We start from the raw sequence: 16,476 nt of genomic DNA on the forward strand, positions 1-16,476 counted from the left end.
CACCTCATACACATACAAAATAAATAAAGTGTCGTAATGTTTTTAAAAGAATATGGAAATAGTAACATTCATAAGTTGATGTAGAATGCAATGATTAAGAATATGAACAAGAGACTGGAGCTAGGAAGATGGCTCACTCAACAAAACACCTACTGGGTAAGCGCAAGGAACTGAGTATCCACCCCCAACATCAAGGTCAAAAGTCATGAACCATCCATGCCCTCAGTACTGGGGAGATGGACAAAGACTCAAGGCTTGCTGGCCAGTTGGTGTATACAAATCAGTGCGCTCCTTGTTCAGTGAGAGATCCTAAATTCAATACTGATGTCTGCCCTCTAAAACGAGTACACACAACACACACACAGACACACACACACAAACAGAGACCACTCACTCACTCACTCACTCACTCACTGAAGATCCAGAGCTGGTTAGGTGGGAGTGTTTACATGAGAAGGTGTGGTCCCAGTTAGAATGTGAACATCAGGGAAGCCAGAAAGCTGTAGTCAACAAAGGGCCAAAGGAGTTCTCTCATTGCCGAACCAAAGTATCTGATCTGCCGAACCCAGCTTCCAGATTGGCCAGAGAGACAGCCAGCTGCCTGCCATGTCCCTGGAGCTTTGGGCACAGTAAAGCAGGGCAAAGGGGAGGAGAGAGGGAAAACAAAATAAAAGGCTGGTGTCTAAAAAGAGCAAACAGATGAGATGCATCTGTGGGCTGGGACAGAGTGAGACACAATCCTGGGTTTCTTGCTATTCATCTGGGTCAAGTCTCTACAGCCAAGCTAAGGAAACAGCACAGGCAGATAGAAGTTAGAGAGAAGCCTTACTCTGGGGGGTGGGTCTTCCTGAAGGTCATGGAAGTGTTCCCTGCTTTCTCTCCCACCTGCCTGCTGGAACCCAGGAGCGGAGGAGGAAGAGGAGAAGGAGGAGGAGGAGGAGGAGAAGGGCGGCGGGGGAAACAACAGAGGAAGGCAGAGGAGGAAAGCCCTGGCAGCAGCCACTGGGGTTACTCTCGGTCAGTGCCCTCTCCAAGCCCCGGCTTAAGTTTCAAGTTCTCTACAGTCTTGTGCTCTATACAAAAGGAACCACAGCCATCAACAGCTTGAGACGTGGGTGGAGGAGAGAAATGGGAAAAAGGAGAAGCAGAGAAAGAAGCCTCGCCAGCAGCCCCAGCCGACATACCCTTCTTAAATGGACCCCCTGGGCGGCGGCAGGGTGGGGTAGAGGTGGGGGTTGAGGTTTCCTAGCCCTGGCTCGGTCAAATGAGCAAAGACTTAGAGGTGGGGGTGGGGGCTGGATGACAGCCTTGTGGTTTTATTTAGCCTATTTGATTAGTCTTATAAACAAGACTTTGGAATATTTTCAGCTACAAAGGGGCTGGAAATAATCACACCTGTTTATTAGTTGGTTGGTTACTTAGTTCCTTTCTGAGTCGCGAGGCTTCCAACTCCTCATTCTCCTACTTCCACCTCCCACGAGCTGCCATTATAAACACACCATCATGCCCAACTTCGGGGTATCTGTTGCTTTGGTTCAGTTTGTGGTGCTGGGCCTGTGAGATGTCTCCAGAAGACTTTGAGGGGTGCTCTGGAGAGAAGGAAGAGTAGCTGGGTGGGTATGCCCTGTTGAACCTGTGAGCATGGACAAGGGTGGGCCAGACTGTGGGCACACATGCCTTGAGACCTCCATGGTGGTCATGGGGCCCCGGAGAATTTTCTTGCCCTGCAGTGAAGGCTTTCTGAACAGCACAGAAGAAGCTGGGCTTTGGAGTCTAATGAACCTGTGTCGCATTTCCATTACAGAATATTCTACTTCTGTGGACTTTGGAAGTCACTTTTCAGGCCCTCCAAGTTTCTGGGTTCAGAAAGCAATAATAACACCAAGCATGACTTACAGTGCACAAGAAAATATAAACTGGAGACTAAATACATTCAAAATACATGCTGATAAAATCGTCATAGCAATTAGGTGACCAGTTCCCAAGAGACCTGAATATTCGTGGCTATACACCCTGAACTGTTTGCTGCCAAAACCTCGTCTTTAGACCAACAGAAATTGTACAACTTTAGACACTGTATGCTGTTTAAATTATTTGGATTATTTGGTGCATTAGTTAAATGCCTACTGTATCACACTACCAGTGCTAAGGATAAAAGGAAAAAAACCTAGTTAGTGCTTCCCAAAGGCAGGGACAAAGGGGGTATGGTATGACATAATCCCGGCCCTTGCTATCCAAGACATTGTGGGCATCCAGTAAGAACAGAGCAGCCCTGTGTGCTATTGAGAATCAGTCACAATTGAGATGACAACAGGAAGGAAACACCTTTCCCCAGATCCATGCTCTAAGGCAGCCACTGGCTGACAGGAGAAGAATGCTGGGAAACTGGAGGCCTCCTGGGAAATCAGTCATCAGAGAGAGTCCTCTCAGACGAGCTTATGATTTTTATGAAAGCACTTTTTAAAAAGATTGAAGAGACACACACACATATATACATAGATGAAAGCAAACACTCATAAAACAATATAAATCTTTTTTTAAAGACCTTGAGGGGTGGGCTCATTTTTCTGTCTCTTCTACCAAGTTAAGAGTCAAAAAAGCCCTCCAGGAGACGGTAGCCCACAACAGACCTTGGACGCCTGGACTTCTTAGAAACCATTTCTATCAGGTTGAATTACTGAGTCTTGGGTATTTTATTATGGAAGCTAGAATGGATTAAACAAATAAGCATGCCTTCCTAACAAGAGGGAAGTAGGAAAAGCTGCTAGAACCTTCTGGGGTGAGAACTGGGGTCATCTAGCAAGAGTCTGAATGGTAAGGAGGAGCCATTGAGGGCTGTGGCTCTCACTGGCCAGCAGGCGGGGACTGAGACAGCAGGCTGGCTGAGATAGCTGGAGGAAAATGAGAGGGAACATTGAGGTGCTAACACTGGTCCAAATGAGTTCTGAACCTAAGGAGAAACAAAACTCAGGAAGCCCATATGAGGAAAAACATGAAGACAACGGATAAACAAACAAACCCCCACACTTTGTAGAGAGCCTTTTGTGAACACCTGAGCGATGCAGAGCAGAGGGGATACTTGGAAGGTGGAAGGAGAAAAGCAGGAAAGGGCAACAATAGGAAGAAACTAGAAACAGGAAAAACTGAATCTGAGAGAAGGTGGCAGAGACAGGAGGCATGGGAGATGGGAGAGTTTGAGCCACCCGGTTCTAAGCTATGACTTTGTCTCTAACTGATTGAGACCAGACACAACAGGATGAAGGATTAGAACCAGTTCCTGGGAACTTGGAAAACCCATGGAACAGGGGTTGGTGAGGCAGCTTAGGGGATATTGGGCGGGGGGGGGGGGGGGGGGGGGGGGGGGGGGGGGGACGGGGACACTGGAGAATGCTGGGTAGCTAAGTTAGCCAAACAGCTGAGTAGACCCCTGACGTCAACTTCTGGCCTCCTGAGAGAAAGAGAGAGACAGAGACTGGGACACCGAGACAGAGACACAGAGAGAAAGAGTCAGAGACACAAAGACAAATAGACAGAGAGAGAAAGGCAGGGACAGACAATCAGGGAACAAGAGAAGGAAAGGAATATGACCGTGCAAGTGAGGGACTGAGGTGGGACTCTTTGCAGGCATACCTCTCGGTATGCATCCTGCACACATTGCCTCATTTCTTCTAATGTCTAAAATTAATAAACAAAGCAGGACGTGGTGGCACTTTGAGGCAGGAAACACGACTCATATTTGCAAAGCCTCAGACACATTACACAGATCAATTTCCGGGATCTCTAAAACCAGCTTCCAAGAAAGGTATTGCTATTATTCTCATTTTTCCAAACCAGGAAAGATGTCAGAAGGGAGTATCTGGCTCAAGGTCACAAAACAAACCAAAGGCAAATGTCAACCCAACAAGTTTGATTTCAAAACTCTAGTTCTTTCCACTCTGTTAGCAACTAAGTGAGTTGCGTTACTCTCCAGAATCAAAAGATCGTGATGTCAACCAGGCTTCCCCACACTGAAGTGAGGCAACGTGGACATATGGTGTGGTGGAGAGATGTGGAACTTCGAGTCACACAGACCTGGACCTAAGTTACAACTCCATAGCACTGAGCAACAGATACAACCTTTTCAGACTCAGTTTTCTCATCAATAAAAAGGGAATAGTACTGATCCGCTAATGCTGCTTCAAAGAACCAAATTCAGTAGTCCACTAAAAATAGAAACTTCCACTCAGAAACACAGGCACATCAATGCTCACTGAAGCTCTCTTCGTAACAGCTAAGTTAGAGAACCAACCTAGGGGGTCCAACCACAGAGAAAGAGGAGGAATACTTTTCAGCCATAGAGAACAAAGCTATGACTTTTTTTTTTCCTTTTTTTTTTTTTAATTAGGTATTTTCCTCATTTACATTTCCAATGCTATCCAAAAAAAAAAAAAAAAAAGCTATGGCTTTTTTGAGATAATACATATAGTCAGAGATAATCCTATTAATCAAATTAAGTTAGTCTCAGAGAGACACTCTGTGCTTTTCTCTCACTAGTGGGTCCTAGGTTTCATATAAATACATAGAACAGAAAATAGAAGCAAATTGTCTAGGAACACAGAGGAATAATGCCAAAGGAGCTTTGAGCAGAGGAGAGGAGAGGGTATGAGAAGAGCATCTTTAACATGTAGAATAAACCTATGTAAGTATGGCCTTAGAGGACACAGGACCAAACATACAATGCATACATACCTATGTTTAGTCTATCCTTTATGGCATGGGACCAAACATACAATGCATACATCCCTATGTATAGTATATCCTTTATGGCATAGGACAATACAATGCACACCTATGAATGTACCCTCATATAACATAGGACCAAACATACAGTACCTATTTATGTGAATACACCCTTATATGACACGGGACCAAACATACAGAGCATACCTATGTGAGCACATCCTTATATGACATGAAACAATGTACAATGAATTTATACTATTGGAGGGATATCTTTTAATGCAAAATGGCATTGCTACCCTGTCCAACCTTGTCTGTAGACAGAGTCAATTGAATACTGTCTTTTGGTACTTCTGTGCAACTGATGTGGGCGGGCTTGAATCACAAAGCTTTCAGGGAGAAACAAACTCTATGCCCAAGCTGCTCTCTACCACCCACAGGGTAAACAAATCTCATACAGGAAAGGCAGGAGACATGTGACACTGTTGTCTGATGGTCACAAGTCAAGCTTTTTAAAAAGCAGCCTGATATTGTGAGCTAACATGGCTTTCTGTAATTGAATGCAATTGTGTTTTCTATGCTTGTCTGGGTAAAGTTGACCTTTGGTTTGATTTAGCTCAAGCAGTATTTCAACAGTGCACTGGGGCTCTGAGTCCCCTGACTACTGCCTTGGCTGGAGCCAGGCCTCTGCCCTGGATGGCAACCAACAGCCCAGCCTCTGGGGCACAGCCTGGCTTTGACAGGTCTGGGAAATGTTCATGGAGATAGAAAGGTTTCAAACTATGAAACTCTAAAATCTCAAGTCAAAACTTTTGACAAGCACACACAGGACATGAATTACAATCACCCAAAGATTTTTACAGGCTTTTCAATTTTAATGACATGCTGACACACGTCATCAGATCTCACAACAAGATGAAACATGGGTGTCAGGTATGAGGACAGAAGACCAGAGTTCGGGGCTGCAAACCCAACTTGAGCAACTGCTCTGATGAAACAAAGGGCAGAATTTCAGGCAAAAGGGAGAAGTGGCTGTGAGTCACGAGATGGTCTTTAGAGATAGGCCTCGGGGAAAAGTCCCCTAGTGCCTGCTACACAGGAAGCTTGGACGTGTAGCCTGAAAGGGAAGGAAAGCTGGCAGAGGCTCTCTCATCCTTCCTCACCCCAGCCTGTCTGTATGTGTGTGGGGACCTCGTAGATGTCAAGGGCAGCTCTCCCTAGGATGTAACAGTGATAAAGTATGAAAGACTGAAATTCTAGTCTTGCCAGCCATTGCCAACTGTGGTTTCTCAGGCAAGGTACTTAGCCTCTCTGAATTTCGTGTGCACAAAGAGAAATGGCCTACCTCCCGTAACTGCAAACACAGTGAAGGAAGGAAGAGATCTCACACTTCCTGTGTATCAGGTTGGTATAGGAAGGCCTTGTTCCTATTGGCTCATTTCCTTGAGGAGTCCCATCCCTGGGGAGGTGCTAGCATTATCACCTCTTGAGGAAAGTGAGGCACAGGAATGTTACATGGCTAGGCACGGGTACAACTGACCAACTATAGAAGCCGGACTTGAACCCAGCCATCCTGACTCTCCCATTCAGGGGATATTTAAAAGTTATTCACTGTTCATCAACACCTGTTCTCCAACCCCTGCCTCAGCCAAGTTCCTTGCCTTATCACCACAACCACCCTGGCTCCTGGAGTTCATGTCTTTGTGACTTTCAAAGTTCCTTATCAGGAGTTGTCAGTATCAACAGACAGGCAAAATAGCATGGCCATTTTCCCTACCTGAAAACCCCTGGCTTGCAGATGGTATGGCACAGATAACCTGCGTCCAAGCCACAATGGAAAGGTCAAACCAGCCACACCATTGCCTCAACACGACACCTAGCTAAAGAGACAAGCAGACATAACTCAGCATACACAACACTGCCCTGGATCTCCTCCCGTCTCAACCTCAACAACCTAGGCACATAATCCAGTCCAGTGCCCAAGATTCACCCTGGTTATTTCTCAGAAAAGTTTTCAGAGCTTCAGGGCATCTGTGCCCTGGAGAGAAAACATCTGAAAAGCCCCTGAACCAGAGATGGGGCAGGGGTAGGGGTTATGAACTGTCGCCATACTCTGCACTAACGGAAGCAGAAGAGGACATAGGCTGCAGCAGAAAACCATGTGGGGTGGACAGTGCCCGACTTGAAAGAGCACAGCTCTCATGGAGGGTGTCACTCCCATGGGCTGTGGAGCACAGGCACACACGGGTACAGCTGTGAGGCCATCCCTCAACTGCCCCAGCGGCCTTTCCTGACCCAAACACAAAGGACCAGAAAAATAGTCGTCTGTAGTCCCTAAAGTACCTTCTGGGCTTCAGGACTTAAAGTATATCAATGTGGCTGTCACTTGGGACACAGCCAGACACCTAGAGACTAAGAACTAAGAACTAGGAGCTAGGATCTTGGCTGAGTCCCATGCACACAAGAGATCAGCTATCTGGCATCCAGCCACACCACAGAACCGATAGCCCTAGCCACAGCACTCGGGTCATGCCACAGCTGTAAAGAATGCAGAACTTCTACAGGACCCACACAAACCAGAGGGACTGTCCCCAGATTAAGTAATGGTGAGCCTACAGGAGCCCCTGGGGGACTCACTAGACAAGAGCTTAGCTGACTGTTAAGATGGGGGGTGGGGGGGGGGGAAGAGGAGGAAAGGAAGGGGAGGGGGAAGTGGAGGGGGAGAGGACGAGAATGTCTTAGACTGTGAGGATGTTCTACCCTAAAAAAGCCAGAATCCTCAGCCCCAGCTTAAATAAGCACTTCCCAACTTCAAGCCAGTAGGAAGCCCTGGGGACACAGTAACTTGCATTCATGGAGGATGGGACAGAAGCAGACACTAGGAGAAGGCAGATCCCTGAAGCAGACAGGCTCAGCAGGAAGCAGTCATGAGCATGTTCACTGACTATCATTAACCAGCAGTGAGGACACAGCCAACAGCAAAAGACCAGTCACCATGTCCTCTGACTGTGGGCGACAAGCCACTGGGAAGGACTGCTTTGAGGCTCCTCCTTTCCCCATCCCTGGGGAAAAGGCCAGAGTCACCAAGACCTGGGCCCAAAGAAGCAGATGTGGTAAGCCGAAGGACAGGGACAAAGAAGAGGCTGTGAGGGAATGGTCCTCCCTGATGGACAAGGGCATCCTCCCAGCCCTAGTGCCTGGAATTCAGGCAGTGCTTGCTGTCTTCAAAAACAATTATTTAAAAAAGAACCTAACCTTTTCAGGTTTAAAAAATACATATGTGTGAGTAAACACACAGCTAATCCCCACTGGGGGCAGGAGGGGGGAGCCTCAAAGAGGGCCATGAGAATGAATATCGACCTTTGCAGTACTTGTTATTCCTCTGAACTCAGATTAGCATATCCAGCGGAATTGTGGGAGGTAGATTTTGTGAAAGAAACTCAAGACTGACTTAGTGGGGCCTGTTTTACATGAGGGAAGCGGTTCTGCAGTTACCTATGCTTGCTCTGATGCTGTCCAGAGTTTCGCTTGACAATATTACGTGAGGCGAAAGGGCAGCTACTAGACTTGCTTTCACTGCATTCTCTAAAGATGCTCTCAGGGTTACCATGCACTGCTACCACTCGGCTGCTCAGAGTAAACCACCGTCACCGTCTCTTCATGCCCTGAACAGGCTACGGCCGGGTAGGTAACACAGACCACTGTCTCACAGGTGTCCCCACCCAAGGACCAAGCCAAACTCTAAGATGACGCATCATCCAAGTCGTTTAACCGGATCTCAAAAGTCAAGAAAATGAAACTTACAGCCCAGACAACATGAACAAATTGTTAAAGGCCAAACACCCTGGAATGTGAGGAGAGCAATGCATTTCTGACTTACTTATGTATCACCCACGTGCTCATGCTCACTGCTGGAAACCCGTACGTAGCACCTCACTGAATGCTTAATGATCCACAAGGTAGTTCGTGTCCAAATTTCTAACAAGCAGAGGGCCAGGAGGAATCAAGAATTCACCAAAGGTCACAGTTAATGAGAGCAAGAACCTAAATTTGTTGCCAAATCAGTCTTGACACAGCTTCAAGTCTCCCCTACACCAGCATTTGCCAACCTTATTCAGGCACTGACCAACTACTGTCCAGCATTTCACCACAACCGCATGAAACAATACTTTCCTGAACTTCATCTTTTCCTTCCCAACATCCATTTAAGCAATAAGGCACATTTTGATGTGACTCAGAATCAATGGTTGTCGTTTGTGTCCTGTCAGAAATCAGTTTACATGTCACAGGGTCACAATCTAGACATGTCACCTTTTCTGCTGTTTCTGAGAATGTAGCTGACGTTTATACTGCCTTTGAGCTGTGAGCATGGGCGCATGGTAGGAAAGGGGGAATGCTTTCACACACTAACTCCCCAAACTGACTTAGCCACCACTCAACCTATTGGTAATACTCTGGCTTAGAGAGAAAAATGAAAACCAAGAAAGTGACCCCAAAGTTCCAGTGACATGAAAACTGGGGGAGGCGCATCTGTAAGGCTTCACCCCTGCCTCTCCCCTCAGGATGCTTCAGTGATAAATAGAGGAGCAATCCATGACTTCATTTTTGAAGCTGGACTATATTACTGAAACAGTGCAAGATGGTTCTTTCTAGAAACATCAATCAGGAAGCCAGGATGGGAGGGAAGTCACCTCCACTTTCAGTATCAGGTTCCCTCTAGGAAGAACCCCTCACCTCGAGTCTCAGCACCTGGGAGAGCAGGGTTGGCCCAAGGCTGAATAACTCAAGAAGCCAGTGCATGTATCCACACAGAGATTAAACAGTTTCTGAACAAGGCAGTGTTGTAGCCCAGGAAACCTTGAGGCAAGACAAGAGTGCTTGAGTAGACTCCTGTGCCTACAGAGTTCCTGTGGCCAGTCCAATGGCGTTAGCAGAGGCAAAGAACAAGATGAGTCTCCAAATGGATCTCACAGCAGGACCTAGTGGCTCCAGCCATGACCACAGAGACAAGTAGCTTTCTAAGATCCTGAGCAGTCCCATCCAAAGGAGTAGGTAGCCAATACCAATCTCAAATTTTGTTCTCCTGCTGATCAATATCTGGAATAGCAAGAGAGTCACTGAACCCCTACATGACAGGGAGCAGAATGTAGCAGCTGAAGAATCATAGTAGAATCAGAATCTCGAGTGGCTAAGGGGATAGACGGGATTGAATGATATAAATGAGAAGAGATAGATAAAGTCCGCTTAGCTCAAAAAGCCAGCGGTACAGTTAGAGAAAGGAGAAGTCACTTGCGGTTCTGCATATTCACGAGACCTGCAGTTTGAGTTGGTTGTACATGGGCCATGAGTGACCTGGATGACAAGAGCGAGAAAAGCCTCTTGCAATCTCAGATGTGTGGACAGAAATACAGCACGCAGACAGGCAGACGTCCCCTTCTCCTCTCTGCTAGAATACTTTTGTAATTTCTGGTAAACTTCTGGTATGACATAAACACATTGAGAGGTAGAAGTTGGGAGGAAAAGCATTGCGTAAGAGGAGTGGATGACATTCAGACAGGAAAAAAATAAAAGACTCCAGAAACAGACACAACAATTGATCCTGGATTTTTGACGGACACAGAAGCAGACTAATCCTCTACAAGATGGTGGCAAATACTACCTGACAGCCTGAGCTCTCAACGCCCAACATGAGCTACCTCATGAGAGGATGAGGTACAGGGATCAACCATGACACTGCCAGCCTCCAAGTCAGACTAGTAGGGTGTTTTTCAAAATCAGCAAAAAGTTCCCACTTCCTAGAGAAGGAGGCAGCATTTTTTTTCATGCTTCCTCTGCAACTGTGGCCTGGCTTTCTGTTGTAAGATAAACAAAGAAAAATAACAGAAAGTCAAAGACCAGCTGGGCCTGGAGATGTAGTTCAGTGGCTAAGTACTTGAGTAGCTTGGACAAGTTCCTGGCCTTGATGCTCAGCACAGAAAAGCAAGTTGAAACAGAACAGAACTAGCTGCAAGGGTGAAGGAGGCACTGGGAGAGAGCTCCCCTCAGCAGAGCTGGGCACACCCTGCCGTTTCTTTCCTCCATCCCACTTCAGGACTCCAGTTGCTCAGTCGAGAAAAGCACCCTTCTCTCTAGGGCAGCCTCCACTAAGAACTGGAAATTCCGCCGGGTCCATTTTGTCAGCCCCACAAATGAAGAAGCAGAAGAACAAGGTCAGATGGTCTGACATGAAACAATGAAGACAGCACTGACTTCTGTTAACAAAGCATCTACTATGGGCCAACCCCATGTCAGACTTTGTACCTTAGGAATTATCATATTAATGATGTAATAATATCTCATTATACTGTATATAATAATATAACATTATTATAATTAATTCAGGAAATTAGGTCTCAGAAACATTGAATGTTTTGTCTGTGGTGTCCAGACTTGAAAATAATCCTATCTAGGCTATGGACAGCACTGGATGCTCTTACAGAGGGCCCAGATTCTAGTTCTAACACCTCCATGGAAGCTCCCACTACCTGGAATGTCAGTGGCAGGGATTCTGATGCCCTCTTCTGGCCTCATGCATGCCAGGAACACACACAGTGTACACATAAGCATGCAGGCGAAATATTCATACCCATAAAACAAAATAGATAAATCAAAAAGAATCTTTTAGAAAAAATAATCATGGCTCATATTCATTAAATGTTACTTAGGTGTCAAATACTGGTTTGACACTGGGTGGGTCTGTTTCTGTACCCATTTTCAATAAGAAGAGATAACCCCTAAGGGACTGGGTAACTTATTCACAAAGTCACATGGTAACCCACACTGGCACTTTTTGTCTGTGCTACCCAGTTTCCTGGTGGTAGAAGAAATAACTCAGTCCTGCTGCATGACAACCTAACAGAGGCTCTCCATGACAGAAAAGCCTGGCCTTGACCAGAGTCCTCCAGGGAAGGGAAACAGCAGCAAACGATCTGGGTACACAGCCAGGTACAGTGCAGCTTCAAGCTCCTTACAGGGGACTCAGGGACCAGAGTACGCCCACACCTCTGCACTGAAGTCACACCTCATCAGTCACAGAGTCCACCATGACAGTGCCTCTCATTAAGAAGTGTGTGTGTGTGTGTGTGTGTGTGTGTGTGTGTGTGTGTACATACATGTGAGTGCAGCACCCATGGAGGCCAGAAGAGGCCAGCAGACTCCCTGGAGTTGGCATTTCAGGCAGTTGTGAGCCACTCGAGGTGGGTGCTGGGAACTAACCTTGGGTCCTTTGGGAAAGCACCAAGCACTAGTCATTTCTCCAGCCCCCCTGAAATGCCTTTTCTCCCACCCAAGGAAAGCAAAATCTCGCCAATCCACGTAAACACTAGCACTTTACACCATTGCTCCTCTCACGAACTAGGAGGGAGGTCTTTCCACAAAGGCTAGACCAGTCCACTCCCTCTTCAAATGTCAAACTGGATAAAAAGACTTTCCTGGAGCAGTGACCACTGTCGGCCCATCACGAGAGGAGTACTTCCTCACTAGCGCAGTTTAGACAGCAGCACTTTCCGGAGGCTTGTGGATCACTTCTTGATCATCACTATGGATACCACTGTTTTCCGGAGGCTTGTGGATCACTTCTTGATCATCACTATGGATACCACCGTTCTCACCTGTTTCAGTGAACATCAAACACTGCCTCTTCCCCCACCCGCGCTGGCAGGCTTACTGCCCAGGGGACTGTCACAATCTCTGTAGCCAAAGTCTCGGTCAGCAAATTGTATGTTCCCCAGACACTTCCTCAGTGGCATGCCAGGAACGAACTGCCTAGCTACTTAGCAAATCTGAGGTAAAGATTTCACTGTTTCAAGATCAGAATTCAAATGCCTTGTCTGGCTTATCCAAATGGCTAGTTCTGAGGGCGAAGAATGAGTTTCCTGTTAGAAATAAGTGCCTAACTTTTATTTACCCATGATCAAATTAGAACTCTAACTGCTCTCATAGGCACAGAAATATCTATAATCTGTCTATCCATGGAAATCCTACAGGCAGCTCAAAAATGCCCTTGGCAATAATTTCTGCTCCAGCCAGCCTTAATGGCAAAGCAAGCCTGTGCCATTCCTGCTGGGGTCTGCATCCCCAGTCACTGTCTGGGGCAAGCAGCTTCTCTAGCTTGGTTTCCAATGCTTCCCACAGAGAAGACCAATCATCCAGCCACTGAAGAAAAACCACAGTCAGGGACAAGCTAGAGAGCAAGCCCTGGGACACACTGGCAGGGAAATGTTCACTGCCGGATGCATGAGTGGACAGGTTTGCTTACTTGAGTTGGGATGCTTGATCTGCCGTAACATTCTCAGGACTTTGTGCATGTCCTTAATGCTGGTATCCTTTTGGCTGTACAGAAGAAGCCTCTGAGCATCTGAGAACAGACGAGACACGCTGCAAAGGGAATAAGAAGAAGTAGAAATGGCTTGGGTTATGCGCGCGTGCACGCACACAAAGCTACTGGCCATAATAAGCCCAATGCCTTTATCCCAAAGACATGCCTAATCATTCATAATACATTTTCATTTATTAAAAACATGCCTTAGGAACACATATAACAAGAATGCATATCCATTCTTGAATGAATTTGCCCTTGATCGTATGCATTTGTATACTGACAGTCTATGACATGTTTTAACATTTTGGTTATGCAAGGTGGCCCTGCCTGTCCCAACCGCAGCACCATCTCCAGGCGGCAGCACATCCTACAGTCCCTGGTCTGCTCTAACTCTGTGACTTTGCACATCTGGGGGATCCTCAGCATCTCATCTGGAAGGCGCATTTTATATCCAGCATCCCAGCATCTGAGCCAGGAGCCAGGAACACACTAAGGAAGCACCATCATGCTCTCGGGCAGCTCCCACTCAGGGACAGAAAGACAAGTCAACAGCAGTGACACTGCAGTCATTTCAGGGGTCAGAGCAAGACAGGACACTCCTGCCCTGGGCTCTGAGCTGCTGGAGTACCCAGACCCTTCCTGCACAGTGGCTCTGGCTCCTAGAAGTATCCACTTCAAAGGGACAGCAGAGATCTGAGTAAGTAGATCAGATGGAGCTTGCTCAGTCTCCCAGAGCACTGACTCTGAGTAGACAGCTTTCGATCCCATAATCACAGTGACTCCTAAATCCCACAGTCTTAAATCCTGGTGGCAATTCCCCCTTCATTCATTCTGCAGACTTCTCATGCAAACCTCTCCAAGAAGGAAAGGATAAGTATTAACTACCAAGTTTGGGAAAGAAAACTTGATCTGGTACTTACATGGACTTGTTAAAGTTTCCAACAACACCGGGAGCCTCGCCGGGAGTTGGATAACGGAAGCAGGGGTTATTGGCATTACAGATAATCCCCTGTACCCAGGGGAGGGTTCCTGCAGACGGCATGGCTTTATTCGGAAAGTGGCCTATTGAAATCGAGAAGAAAACGCAGAGAAGACATTAGACCTGTGAAGTGACTTTAACACAAGCCTCTCACATCTGTCTGTCTCATTCACCACGTCCCAGATTTATCAATGCTATTTATGTGAGTGTTCTGCTTGATGCACATATGTGCACCATGTGCATGCCTGCCTGGTATCCATGGAGGCCAAAAGAGACCTGTAAACTCCCATGGAACTGAAGTTACAGGCGTTGCGAGCCACTCTGTGGATGCTGGGAACTGAACTCAGGTCTTCCGGAAGAGCATGCAGCCAGTGTGCCCTTAAGTGCTGAGCCATCTCTCCAGTCCCTCCCCATGTCCTAGAAGACCTGCTCCCTCTCAAACAGGTGGGAATCTGACATCAAGTAAAGGTGACCATGGTTCTATTTGGCATCATCTGTAGATTGGGATTCATGATACCAACCTCGGGAATGTAATAAATGGGGTCTATCAGACCCTGGACACCAACCACTTGGCAAGCAGCAAGTCACCATTTGCTCAATCCCTACCATGAGCCTCATCTCCAAGAGACACAGAAGGACCTGGACAGTGACCTAGTGCAGCTCCTTCATACTGCCGCTGATGAAGAACTCAGAGATGCACATGGCTGGGAGGTAGAAACTCCATCTCCAGGATCCCAGCCCATGCCTCTCCCTTCCAGTGGTAGCCTTCACCATCACCTCACTCTTCTCAAGACTCCTCTTGTACCTGCCTTCATCCAGCAAACGTTTGTCAGCTTCACTTCCTCCAACAGCCCAAGGGTCCACCAACAGCACCTCAAAAGCATGCTCACATGAGACAGAAGTCAACTGCCAAGCTATCTCGGATTTCCTGTTCCTTCCTCACTCATCGATAAAATGAGGCCACGTCCACCAGGCAACTCCTCACCCTTTTCCCTACATCTAGTCGTTTCTTACAAACAATGACCGGTATGTCTAGGTGAGGTCAGAGACTTCAAAAGCACAGGTAGGTTTATAGCAAGGATCTACAAATATTGCTTATGGGAATCAAGATAAATGTTATTCCAAGGGCCTGTTTATGTTGAGGCAAAAAGGTATTGACTCTGGCTCTCGTCATATGCTCAGTGTTATCTGAAGATTTGGCGAGCATTAAGAACCATGGCTCCAGGTAATGGCTTGCTTGTATCTTCGCAGAGTATGGAGACAAACTGATGGAGATTTACAGCTCTGTCCCTGCCATGTGCATAGCACAGCCAAGCCAACCTCCAAGCCAACCTCCAAGCCAACCTCCAAGCCAATCTCCAGCGCCCTGTTTTCTCACCTGTAAAATGCTGATTGCTGTGCAAGGGGTGTTACAGGAACTCTTATCAGTAGAGCAGCTTGTGATTCTATTTGTATTTTTATGAGACAAAGTTTCACTCTGTAGACCAGGCTGGCTTAGAAGGCTGAGCACTTTTACAGAGGGCCCAGCACAAGGTAAACGCTCATGAATCGTCCAATTAGAACTTCTAAGGCATCATGTAGTGCAGCATTGTGTAGTGTGCCATTGTGTAGTGTGCCATTGTGTAGTGTGGTATTGTGTAGTGCATTATTGTGCACTGTGGTGTAGTGTACTACTGTGTAGTGTGGCATTGTGTAGTGCACTATTGTATAGCATGTTATTGTATAGTGCACTATTGTGTAGTGTGGTATTGTATAGTACACTATTGTGTAGTGTGGTATTGTGTAGGTCACTACTGTGTAGTGTGGTATTGTGTAGGTCACTACTGTGTAATGTGCTACCCCTGTCCATAGGGAACTGAATGCTCTTTCCATCTCACAACTCCCACCTTCCTCCAAAGACAGTTTCTCTTCACCCTTTTTTTTCAAGTAAATATGCTAATAGAGACTCCCCAAAGGCTGAGATGGACCTCACATTATATATCAGTACAGGGAACCTTTCATTCTTTTAAAACTTCTAAACCTCCTCAACCAGAGGCCACATGGAAGGGTGTGACAAGACTGGTCCCCATGGGCAGTCCCAGTAGGGACTCTGGCCTGTTGAATTGTTTACTCAGCTAATCTCTTTATCTCCCTGTTAACAGTTCAAGGAAAACCAAACAAAGCCCCTTGCCTAATGAGCTGCTGCTCCTCAATCAGTGAAGAGTTATATAACCCAACCAAGTACTCCAAGGACCACAGGATTGTCCTCTTACAAACTGTAGAGATACTAGCTCTAAGAACGGGAGAGTGTAGGTCAAAGGCAAAGATGGTGAAGACACTTCAACCTTTCCTTCCACTGGGCAAACAAAGACCTGTCCTTGGACGCTGCAGCCCATCCTTTGGGCAAATAGAAACAGCATGGTGGACAGTTAGACACTGG

General features: G+C 46.7%; 1 protein-coding gene across 1 annotated transcript in view; it reads right to left on the reverse strand.

Annotated features, from left to right (window-relative positions):
• Window positions 1–16,476, reverse strand: part of Abca1 (ATP binding cassette subfamily A member 1) — a 126,129-nt gene that overhangs the window by 80,608 nt on the left and 29,045 nt on the right. The window contains exons 4-5 of the mRNA XM_021159924.2: window positions 13,999–14,140; window positions 13,016–13,134 (exon numbers count right to left, since the gene is read on the reverse strand). Of these exons, the coding sequence (XP_021015583.1) occupies window positions 13,016–13,134; window positions 13,999–14,140 (261 nt within the window). The remainder of the gene's footprint in view (window positions 1–13,015; window positions 13,135–13,998; window positions 14,141–16,476) is intronic.

This window comes from Mus caroli, chromosome 4 (genome assembly GCF_900094665.2).
Source record: "Mus caroli chromosome 4, CAROLI_EIJ_v1.1, whole genome shotgun sequence".
In the NCBI taxonomy this organism is placed as follows: Eukaryota; Metazoa; Chordata; class Mammalia; order Rodentia; family Muridae; genus Mus; species Mus caroli.